The sequence below is a fragment of the Anomaloglossus baeobatrachus genome, chromosome 1 (genome assembly GCF_048569485.1).
Source record: "Anomaloglossus baeobatrachus isolate aAnoBae1 chromosome 1, aAnoBae1.hap1, whole genome shotgun sequence".
Lineage (NCBI taxonomy): Eukaryota > Metazoa > Chordata > Amphibia > Anura > Aromobatidae > Anomaloglossus > Anomaloglossus baeobatrachus.
The window spans coordinates 217,004,801-217,016,985 of NC_134353.1; the positions used below are offsets into that span (position 1 = coordinate 217,004,801).

The 12,185-nt window shown below is 47.9% G+C and overlaps 1 protein-coding gene across 2 annotated transcripts in view; it reads left to right on the forward strand.

Moving 5' to 3' along the window:
- The window catches only part of ANAPC10 (anaphase promoting complex subunit 10), a 145,280-nt gene that overhangs the window by 6,208 nt on the left and 126,887 nt on the right, over positions 1–12,185 (forward strand). For both annotated transcript variants that reach the window (XM_075348101.1, XM_075348106.1), the window contains exon 4: positions 4,495–4,585. In XM_075348101.1, coding sequence (XP_075204216.1) covers positions 4,495–4,585 — 91 coding nt within the window. The remainder of the gene's footprint in view (positions 1–4,494; positions 4,586–12,185) is intronic.

Consider the following 12,185-nt stretch of genomic DNA (forward strand, 5'->3'; position numbering starts at 1 on the left):
TGCGGCTCTTGTCCCTTCTTTCGGTGCTGATCGGTGTTCTCCTTTGGTGATTGACATGGGTGACTCCTCCGGCGCCATCCACGTAGCCGGGCAAAATCTCGCGCCTTCCGCAGAGACATTGCCGGGCCCCACAGGCAGGAATCGATAGCAAGACCTGACCCACTCATTCCCTTCCTGTTGCACCTGTCAATCAAATACCATTGCATTACAGGAACTTTACTTGCACATATTTCTGAAATAAAACATCCAATCTCTGAACAAAAGCTATGCTTACACGCAGCATCCTAGCACCAGTATAGCACTGGCTTTATTTTATATATGAAAATCCTGGTGGTTGGTTCCCTTGAACGCAACTCAATAAAGGACCCTTATTCCACATTTTTGACAAGAAGTGATTGTGTGGGTATATCATTAGCCAAATCTAGGCAGTGAGTCAGCTATCTTTCATGCTGAAAATTAAGTGCACAATTGATCTTTGGAATCCAGTGGGTGTCTTGTATGAGACTTACCATGCTAACAAGTGTATTGGAATCCACTGTAAGCCATTGTTTTTACGAGTTATAAGTCTATAGTTTGGAATAATTTGTCTCCCGATGAGTTATTGTAACCACAAGGACAAAACTCATCGAGACAGACAGATGGCGCGGTCAAATATTTAATTGCACCTTCTCACCTGCTTGTTTTCCTTCTTTCTCTACTATCCCTTCATCTTTGATAGCTCTGGTTTTATAGATGTAGAGATGAATGGGAAAACGTGTAGCTTGTAGCACTTCAAGTGCAACTCAATAAATTAGAATATCATCAGAAAGTTAATTTAGTTCAGTAATTCAATACAAAAAGGAATCGCATATACAATAGTCATTACACCTAGAGTGATCTATTTCAAGTGTTTATTTCTGTTAATGTTGATGATGTTGGTCTACTAAAAAGAATCTACAGTAAATGTACTCAATATCTGGTCAGGGCTCCTTTTGCATGAATTACTGTGTCAATGCGGCGTGGCATGGAGGCGATCAGCCTGCGGCACTGCTGAGGTGTTATGGAAGCCAAGGTTGCTTTGATAGAAGCCTTCAGCTCATGTGCATTGTTGGGTCTGGTGTCTCTCATCTTCCTCTTGACAATAACCCATAGATTTTCTATGGGGTTTAGGTCAGGCGAGTTTGCTGGCCAATCAAGCACAGCGATACTGTGGTTAGTAAACCAGGTATTGGTACTTTTGGCAGTGTGGACAGGTGCCAAGTCCTGCTGGAAAATGAAATAACCATCTCCAAAAAGCTTGTCGGCAGAGGGAAGCATAAAGAGCTCTAAAATTTCCTGGTAGACGGCTGCGCTGATTTTGGTCTTGATAAAAAACAGTGGACTTACACCAGAAGATGATATGGCTCCCCAAACCATGACTGATTGTGGAAACTTCACACTAGACCTCAAGCAGCTTGGATTGTGGCCTCTCCACTGTTCCTTCAGATTCTGGGACTTTGATTTCCAAATGAAATGCAAAATTTACTTTCATCTGAAAACACCTTGGACCACTGAGCAACAGTCCAGTTCTATTTCTCCTTGGCCCAGGTAAGACTCTTCTGGCATTGTCTATTGGTCATGAGTGGTTTGACACAAGGAATGTGACAGTTGTAGCCTGGTTATGTCTGTGTGTGGTGGCTCTTGAAGCACTGACTCCAGCAGCAGTCCACTCCTTGTGAATCTCCCCCAAATTTTTGAATGGCCTTTTCTTAACAATCTTATCAAGGCTGCGGTTATCCTGGTTGCTTGTGCACCTTTTTCTGCCACACATTTTCCTTCCACTCAATTTTCCATTATTATGCTTGGATACAGCACTCTGTAAACAGCCAGCTTTTTTTTTTTTTTCTTTAGCAATGACCTTTTGTTTCTTACCCTCATTGTGGAGTGTGTCAATGACTGCCTTCTGGATATCTGTCAAGTCAGCAGTCTTCCCCCTGATTGTGTAGCCTACTGAACCAGACTAAGGGATCATTTAACACTTAGGAAGCCTTTGCAGGTGTTTTGTGGTAATTCTAATATTCTGAGATAATGACTTTTGGGTTTTCATTGGCTGTAAGCCATAATCCTCAACATTAACAGAAATAAACACGTGAATAGAGCACTTTGTCTGTAATGACTATATAATGTGTTTCCCTTTCAGTATTGAATTACTGAAATAAAGTAACTTTTTGATGATATTCTATTTTTATTGAGATGCACTTGTAAATGTTTGGCTATGCACCAAGTTCCTGTACTTGGTTTGAACAGTAAGGAAGCCCTGCGGGACAATTGATGATAACACTCAATCAAACAATATGTTTGTAAGTTTTGCTGAGCATGAGCCTGTGCACAATATATTATATTATATATATATATAATATATATATATATATATATATATATATATATATATATATATATATATATATATATATATATATATATATATATATATATATATATAAAATTGCCTTATTCTGTCTGTCTATCTTGCTCCAAATTAACGTCATTACAGTGACAACCGTCGCCACAGCGCGTGCGCTAAAGAGCCTGCAACCAACGGCTCAGCTAAGGCTCCCTGCACACATAAGCAGGGTACACATCGGGTTACTAAGCAAAGAGCTTTGCTTAGTTACCCAATATTTACCCTGGCTACGTGTGCAAGGAGCCAGCGCTAAGTGGTGTTCGCTGGTAACCAAGGTAAATATTGGGTAACCAAGCAAAGTGCTTTGCTTAATTACCCGATATTTACCCTGGCTACGTGTGCAACGAGCCTAACTGAAGAGCCCGAACTACGGGCCGACAGGACGGTGCCCGACACTTCCCTGCTCGGCTCCGACCCCCTTCCGCACTCCGCCCTCCGCATGTATATACTGAAAACACACACACACCCCTGGATAGTCACCTGTCCCCAGCCATGCACTTCCCGTCACTGACGTAGTCAGCGCCATGGGCCTGCTCGGCTCCACCCACCCCGCACTCCGCCCCCCGCACACATTTGGCTGCTTTCACACTTGCGTTGTGAGGCATCCATCACAGTGCGTTATCTGACGCATGTGATGGATGCGTTGCAAATAGTGTGCTAATAAAGTAACAGATTCCTGCAAAAGAACGTTTTGCATTTTTTTTTAGAGGGAGGGAGGAACTTAGTGGCAGCTATAGGCTGCTGCCATTAACTCCTTATTACCTCGATTGCCACTGCACCAGGGCAATTCGGGATGAGCCGGGTAGAGTCCCGGGACTGTCACATCTAATGTGGCTTTATCTTGGCTGGTATCAAAATTGGGGGGGACCGCACGACGTGTTTTTTTTTTTTTTTTTGTTTTTTTTTTATTTTTTTTTATTTATTTTACTGCACGATATAGACCCGCCCACCAGTGGCTGTGATTGGTTGCAGTGAGACAGCTGTCACTCAGCGTGGGGGCGGGTCTGACTGCAACAAATCATAGGCGCCGGAGGGCAGGGAGAGCAGGGAATACGAGATGGATTAATGAGCGGCCGGCATTTTCAAAAGCGGAAAAGCCGCCGGAGCTTTGTGACAGTCGTGCAGCGCTGCGCCCATGATCGGTGAGTATGAGAGAGGGGGTGAGAGGGGAGAGAGAGACTAGGAGTGATTTTAAACGATTTGGATCGTTCTGCTGGACATGCTGAGCATACTCAGTAGAACGTGACTGAATTTGTCAGCGGATTCCGCCGCTTGGCGCATAGCGGTGGAATCCGCCACCATAGACAATCATTAGACACCTTGGCGGATTCCAACGGAATCTGTCAATGTGCGTTATTTTAACGACCCAAAAAACGCTACATATAGCATTCCCTCCGCCCGACGCTGCGTCAAAATAACGACTCAGCGTCGTCCAGCGGATGCAACACAGGCACTTACGTTACAGTGCGTCGTCAATACAAGTCTATAGAGAATAGCGCAGTGGATTAACGGACTGCACTATTCTCCATAGCGGCGGATTGCGCTGAACGCAAGTGTGAAAGCGCCCTTACCCCGTAGGATGGGGGCACATGTCAGGATGGTGGCTGCACCACGATGGGGGCACATACCAGCATTGGGCCACATCACAGCATCAGCATATTTTTACTTCACTTTACACTGTTTATGGCCTTCTTTCATTACAAGCCATGGACATCATTAAACATTAGACTCATCTATTAAAACTGTTCCTTCTGTTTGTCATTTTAAAACCAATAAACAATTATAAGAATACTAAATTAAACCTAACCCATCCAGTCCATTCATTACCTTATTATTCAGTCTGCTAAGCTACATACACATTCTAGACTACCCGATACGTTAGAATTGGGCCACCTTCTAGTAGTTAATAAACGTGTATTGGTAAGTTATATAATTCAGTGAAGCATATTTATATACTTGTTAAAATCATGCAAAATTCTTTTCTTGCACCTTCTAGTAAGGCTTGTCTAAATCAGTTGGTTGAAGTTGATATTTTGCTTCTTATCGGTTTGTTTTTGTTTTTTTTTATTAAGGCTTTGGTGTCGACCAGTTAAGAGATGATAATCTTGAAACCTACTGGCAATCTGATGGATCTCAGCCTCATCTAGTGAACATTCAGTTTCGGTAGATATCTTATTTCATTGATTCCTCTTATAATCTTGATATTACAACCTTTTGAAGTTTTGTTTTTTTTGTTTTTTTTTTTTTTTTTACACCAAAATTTAAATTTCTAAGATCCAAAAAATCTGATTGTCACTCAATGTGGTGAAAGTCTATTATAGTGTGAAAGTCCTTTTGAAATTTCTCCATGTGAGTATAACCTCACCCACCTTGGTGCATACATATTACGTCTGCTGATTTACTCGTTCATCAGTTGTTTACTATCTTGGAATGTAGGCTACAGTCTAAAGGCCACTTTACACACAGAGATAAATCTTTGGCAGATCTGTGGTTGCAGTGAAATCATGGACATATTGTTCTATTTGTACACAGCCACAAACCTGGCACTGATTGTCCACAATTTCACTGCAACCACAGATCTGCCACAGATTTATCTGTGTGTGACAGGGCCTTTACTCTTACATTTTCTTTTAGAGTATCCAATCCTAATATAACACTGGGTTTATGAAAAACATACAACTTTAGCGCCCTAAAGTGCAGTCAGTCAGGCACTTGTATGCATCAAACTGATGGATATTTAGATTGGTCCAGTATACCACCATGTTCGATGGTTGGGGATCCCCACAGACAATATTTGGAACATATAGAAATGTATTAATGCAGCATATGCAACAAGAAGATTTTTGGCTTACTTTATGTCTATAACTGTTGTGTGTTGACATGAATTTCTCACCAGATGTCTGTAACAACCCATCCAACCCACACAGACAAATCAAACCATAGATGTCCATAAATTAAGTAATGTGTAATAATGAGAAATGACACTGGGAAAAAGTATTGAACATGCTTACCGTAATGTTTTTAATACTTTATACAAAAGCCTGTGTTGGTGATAACAGCTTAAAGATTCCTCCTGTATGGAAAAACTAGTCGCATGCATTGCTCAGGTGATTTTGGTCTATTCTTCCACACAAACACTCTTCAAATCCTGAAGGTCCAATGGGCTCCTTATATGAGCTCTGAGCTTTAATTCCTTCCATAAATTTTCTATTGGATACAGGTTAGGTGATTGGCTGAGCCATTCTAGCAGCTTTATTTTCTTTCTCTGAAACCAATTGAGAGTTTCCTTGTCTTGCTGAAATTTGCATCCTCGTTTCATCTTCATCATCCTGGTAGATGGCAGCAGATTTTTATCATTAATGTCTCAGTACATTTGGTAATTTTTCCTTCTTTCAGCTATATGAAGTTTGCTAGAGCCATATGCTAACAAACAGCCCCACACCATGATATTCCCACCTCCAAAACGTCACTTTTGGTATTGTGTTCTTGGGGTGATATGCAGTGCGTTTTGGCTTCCAAACATGGTGTGTATGGCATCCAAAGAGAACAGTGATCAGTTTTGCTCTCATCTAACCAGACTATAATCTCCCAGTGTTTCACAGGCTTGTCTAAATGTTGATGAGCAAACTTTAAACGCACTTGAACATGGTTTTCTTTGTCGCTCTATTGGGAGACCCAGACAATCGGGTGTATAGCTTCTGCCTCCGGAGGCCGCACAAAGTATTACACTCAAAAGTGTTAAGCCCCTCCCCTTCTGCCTATACACCCCCCGTGCTCCCACGGGCTCCTCAGTTTTTTGCTTTGTGCGAAGGAGGTCAGACACGCACAGCACAGCTCCACAGTTTAGTCAGCAGCAGCTGCTGACTATGTCGGTTGGAAGAAAAGTGGGCCCATATAGGGCCCCCAGCATGCTCCCTTCTCACCCCACTCTTGTCGGCGGTGTTGTTAAGGTTGAGGTATCCATTGCGGGTACAGAGGCTGGAGCCCACATGCTGCTTTCCTTCCCCATCCCCCTCAGGGCTCTGGGTGAAGTGGGATCCTATCGGTCTCCAGGCACTGAGACCGTGCTTCATCCACAACTCCTGTGGAGCCTGCTGGATAGGAGCCGGGTACCGTTCAGGGACATGGCCCTGCTACGTGAAGGTACTCTGTATCCCTGTGGGGACCGCGCACGGCAACACCTCAGCTTTGCTGGGTGTGCTAGTGCACCGGGAACCGCGGCGCTGACCGGGTTAAAATGTGCCATTACACACTCAGCGTCGCTGAGTGTGTTTATATGTAGGGGCTACCGCGCTAACCGCCGCTGCCATGGGAAACTGCGGCGTGGCTGGGACTTGTAGTTCGCCGGGGACTTCGGCGTCGGCCGCGCTTTTACGGCGGCCACGCTTATACTCGAGTCCCCGGCTTGCTTGCGGCCTAGTTTCCCTTTCTCCCGCCCTCAGCCCTGACAGGCAGGGGAAGGGCGGGACGCTGCACGGAACGAGCAGCACTGAGGGCTGGAGTATGATTTCCATACTCCACCCCCCTCACTGTGCACAGTGTGAGCACCTCGGCCACGCCCACGGCTCCCTCCTCTCGTCAGGACGCCGCAGCCATTTCCTGTCAGCTCCTACGACGCTGCAGAGAGGGACAAACCCTGGGAGACCCAGACACGGTCTCTGGTGGCCTCATAACCGCTTTAGGCGGATGGTAAGCAGCACCTGTGGTGCTAGCCCCATGGTGCTGTAGTGTATTGTTACATTATTTGTTTATAGTATATATTTTACACTGTATGAGCACAGTTCATTCTGGCTATATACCCTATTGTGTTACTCAGGGCGCCCACAAAAGGCAGGGGTGCCAAAACACAGGCTTATTATGCTGCCTGCGTCGCTTGTACGACCCAGCTGCCGGCAGGTTCCATTGACCCTCATTGTGTGCATTGTTGGGCCCCTGTGACACTTCTTCAGCCAGGGCCCCTGCTAAGAGGGGCCCAGGGGGAGCCACCTGTTGACACTGTCCTAGTGACGGGGACGGAGTTTGCAAAACTCTCTGAGACTATGGCTAAGATACTAGAAGCCTTGCAGTCCAGGCCGGTATCTCAGCAAAGGGACTCTGTTGAATCATTGTTCCCTGGCCCCCCTCAGTTGGACCAAGTCCTCCCGGGGTATCTCATACATCCCAGGCTGAGGGTTCTGACTTAGACCCCAGCCCCAGACCGACTAAGTGGGCTCGCTTAGAATTTCCCTCGACATCATATTGTTCAGGGTCTCAGCGGGGGGAATCTCTGGTTGATGATGCGGAGACAGCTGATCAGGGTTCTGATCCTGAGGGCGCTCTCAATCTTAATACTCCAGACGGGGACGCCATAGTGAACGTTCTTATTGCGTCCATCGATCAAATGCTGGATATTTCTCCCTCAGCTCCTCCGGCGGAGGGGTCAGCTTCTCATACACCGAGTATGTTTCTAGACCACTCTGATTTCAGAGAGGCACTCCAGAATCATCATGCTTGTCCAGATAAGCGTTTTTCTAAGCGCCTTAAGGATACACGTTATCCTTTTTCCCCTGACGTGGTTAAAGGTTGGACTCAGTGTCCCATAGTGGATCCTCCAATCTCCAGACTGGCGGCTAGATCCATACTTGCAGTGGAAGAGGGGGCCTCGCTCAAAGATGCCACTGACAGGCAGATGGAGCTCTGGTTGAAATCCATCTATGAAGCTATCGGAGCTTCTTTTGCCCCAGCATTCGCAGCCGTATGGGCGCTACAAGCTATCTCAGCAGGTCAAGCGCAAATTGAAGCAGCCACATGCACGGCCGCGCCACAAGTGGCATCCATTACCACCCAGACCTCGGCAATTGCGTCTTACGCTATTATTGCTGTCCTGGACTCTGCGAGCCGTACGGCGGTCGCGGCCGCCAATTCGGTGGTACTCCGCAGGGCCTTGTGGCTACGGGAATGGAAGGCAGATTCTGCTTCCAAAAAAGCGCTTAACCAGTTTGCCAATTTCTGGCGACAGGCTGTTTGGCGAGCGTCTGGATGAAATCATCAAACAATCCAAGGGAAAGGATACATCCTTACCCCAGCCCAAACAGAACATACCCCAACAGAGGAGAGGGCAGTCGAGGTTTCGGTCCTTTCAGGGCGCGGGCAGGTCCCAATTCTCCTCGTCCAAAAGGTCTCAGAAAGGACAAAGGAACTCTGATGCATGGCGGTCTAAGTCACGTCCTTAAAAGGCCACCGGAGGCGCCGCTAACAAAGCGGCTTCCTCATGACTTTCGACCTCCTCTAGTAGCATCCTCGGTCGGTGGCAGGCTCTCCCGCTTTTGCGACACCTGGCTGCCACAAATAAAAGACCGCTGGGTGAGAGACATTCTGTCTCACGGTTACAAGATAGAGTTCACCTCTCGTCCCCCGACTCGATTCTTCAGGTCATCCCCGCCTCCCTAGCGAGCCGAGGCTCTTCTGCAGGCGCTGCGCACTCTGAAGGCAGAAGGAGTGGTGATCCCGGTTCCTCTTCAGTAACTGAGCCACGGTTTTTACTCCAACTTGTTTGTGGTCCCAAAGGAGGACGGGTCTTTCCGCCCGGTCCTGGACCTGAAACTGCTCAACAGACATGTAAAAACCAGACGGTTCAGGATGGAATCCCTCCGCTCCGGCATCGCCTCAATGTCCCAAGGAGATTTCCTTGCATCAATCGATATCAAAGATGCTTATCTCCACGTACCGATTGCTCCAGAGCACCAGCGCTCCTTGCGCTTCGCCATAGGAAACGAACACCTGCAATTCGTGGCACTGCCGTTCAGCCTGGCAACAGCCCCACGGGTTTTTACCAAGGTTATGGCTACTGTAGTAGCGCTCCTACACTCGCAGGGTCACTCGGTGATCCAGTACTTGGATGCTGATCAAGGCACCCTCTCAAGAGGCATGCCAACGCAGCCTCGACGCTTCCCTGAAGACTCTCCAGGGTTTCGGGTGGATCATCAATTTTCCAAAGTCAAATCTGACACCGGCCCACTCGCTGACATATCTTGGTATGGAGTTTCATACCCTCTCGGCGATAGTGAAGCTTCCGCTGTTCAAGCAGTAGTCACTTCAGAAAGGGGTACAATCTCTCCTTCAAGGCCAGTCACACCCCTTGAGGCGCCTCATGCACTTCCTGGGGAAGATGGTGGCAGCAATGGAGGCAGTTCCCTTCGCGCAGTTTCACCTGTGTCCCCTTCGATGGGACATCCTACGCAAATGGGACAGGAAGACGACGTCCCTCGACAGGACCGTCTCCCTCTCTCAGGCGACCAGAGCTTCCCTTCGGTGGTGGCTTCTTCCCACTTCATTATCGAAGGGGAAATCCTTCCTTCCCCCATCCTGGGAAGTAGTCACGACGGACGCGAGTCTGTCAGGGTGGGGAGCGGTTTTTCTCCACCACAGGGCTCAGGGTACGTGGACCCAGCAAGAGTCCTCGCTTCAGATCAATGTTCTGGAAATAAGGGCAGTGTATCTTGCCCAGAAAGCGTTCCAGCAGTGGCTGGAGGGCAAGCAGATCCGAATTCAGTCGGACAATTCCACAGCGGTGGCATACATCAACCACCAAGGCGGCACACGCAGCCGGCAAGCCTTCCAGGAAGTCCGGCGGATTTTGATGTGGGTGGAAGCCACGGCATCCACCATATCCGCAGTTCACATCCCAGGCGTGGAAAACTGGGAAGCAGATTATCTCAGTTGCCAGGGCATGGACGCAGGGGAATGGTCCCTTCACCCGGACGTGTTTCAGGAGATCTGTTGCTGCTGGGGGGTGCCGGACGTCGACCTCATGGCGTCCCGGCACAACAACAAGATACCAATGTTCATGGCACGGTCTCAAGATCCCAGAGCTCTGGCGGCAGACGCCTTAGTTCAGGATTGGTCGCAGTTTCAGCTCCCTTATGTGTTTCCTCCGCTGGCACTGTTGCCCAGAGTGTTACGCAAGATCAGGATCGACTGCCGCCGCGCCATCCTCGTCGCTCCAGACTGGCCAAGGAGGTCGTGGTACCCGGATCTGTGGCATCTCACGGTCGGCCAACCGTGGACACTACCAGACCGAACAGACTTGCTATCTCGAGGGCCGTTTTTCCATCTGAATTCTGCGGCCCTCAACCTGACTGTGTGGCCATTGAGTCCTGGACCCTAGCGTCTTCAGGGTTATCTCAAGACGTCATTGCCACTATGAGACAGGCTAGGAAACCAACGTCCGCCAAGATCTTTCACAGGACGTGAAAATTTTTTTCTGTCATGGTGCTCTGTTCAGGGTTTTTCTCCCTGGCCATTTGCATTACCTACTTTTCTGTCCTTCCTTCAATCTGGACTGGAAAAGGGTTTGTCGCTCGGCTCCCTTAAGGGACAAGTCTCAGCGCCCTCTGTGTTTTTCCAGAAGCGCCTAGCCAGACTTCCACAGGTACGCACGTTCCTGCAGGGGGTTTGTCACATCGTTCCATCTTACAAGCGGCCGTTAGAACCCTGGGATCTAAACAGGGTTCTGATGGTTCTTCAGAAACCACCATTCGAGCCAATGAGAGATATTTCCCTCTCACGACTTTCGCAGAAAGTGGTTTTTCTTGTAGCAGTCACTTCTCTTCGGAGAGTGTCTGAGCTAGCAGCATTGTCGTGCAAAGCCCCTTTCCTGGTGTTCACCAGGACAAGGTGGTTCTACGTCCGGTTCCGGATTTTCTCCCTAAGGTGGTATCCCCCTTTCATCTCAATCAGGATATCTCCTTACCCTCTTTTTGTCCTCATCCAGTTCACCAATGTGAAAAGGATTTGCACTTGTTAGATTTGGTGAGAGCACTCAGACTCTACATTTCTCGTACGGCGCCCCTGCGCCGCTCGGATGCACTCTTTGTCCTTGTCGCTGGCCAGCGTAAAGGGTCACAGGCTTCCAAATCAACCCTGGCTCGGTGGATCAAGGAGCCAATTATCGAAGCTTACCGTTCGGCTGGGCTTCCGGTTCCCTCAGGGCTGAAGGCCCACTCTACCAGAGCCGTGGGCGCGTCCTGGGCTTTGAGACACCAGGCTACTGCTCAGCAGGTGTGTCAGGCGGCTACCTGGTCGAGCCTGCACACTTTCACGAAGCACTATCAGGTGCATACCTATGCTTCGGCGGATGCCAGCCTAGGTAGACGAGTCCTTCAGGCGGCGGTTGCCCACCTGTAGGAAAGGGCCGTTTTACGGCTCTCTTACGAGGTATTAATTTACCCACCCAGGGACTGCTTTTGGACGTCCCAATTGTCTGGGTCTCCCAATAGAGCGACAAAGAAGAAGGGAATTTTGTTTACTTACCGTAAATTCCTTTTCTTCTAGCTCTAATTGGGAGACCCAGCACCCGCCCTGTTTTTTTGTGTACACATGTTGTTCATGTTGAATGGTTTCAGTTCTCCGATATTCCTTCGGATTGAAGTTACTTTAAACCAGTTTATAATTCTTTTTCCTCCTTCTTGCTTTTGCACCAAAACTGAGGAGCCCGTGGGAGCACGGGGGGTGTATAGGCAGAAGGGGAGGGGCTTAACACTTTTGAGTGTAATACTTTGTGCGGCCTCCGGAGGCAGAAGCTATACACCCGATTGTCTGGGTCTCCCAATTAGAGCTAGAAGAAAAGGAATTTACGGTAAGTAAACAAAATTCCCTTCTTTGTTAATCAATGGAGTCTTGTGTGGTCAGTGTGCATGCAGGCCATGGAGGTTGCACGTGCATTCCTTATTGTTTTCTTTGAAACAGTTGTTCCAGCTGATTCAAGGTCTTTCTGTAGTTTTCC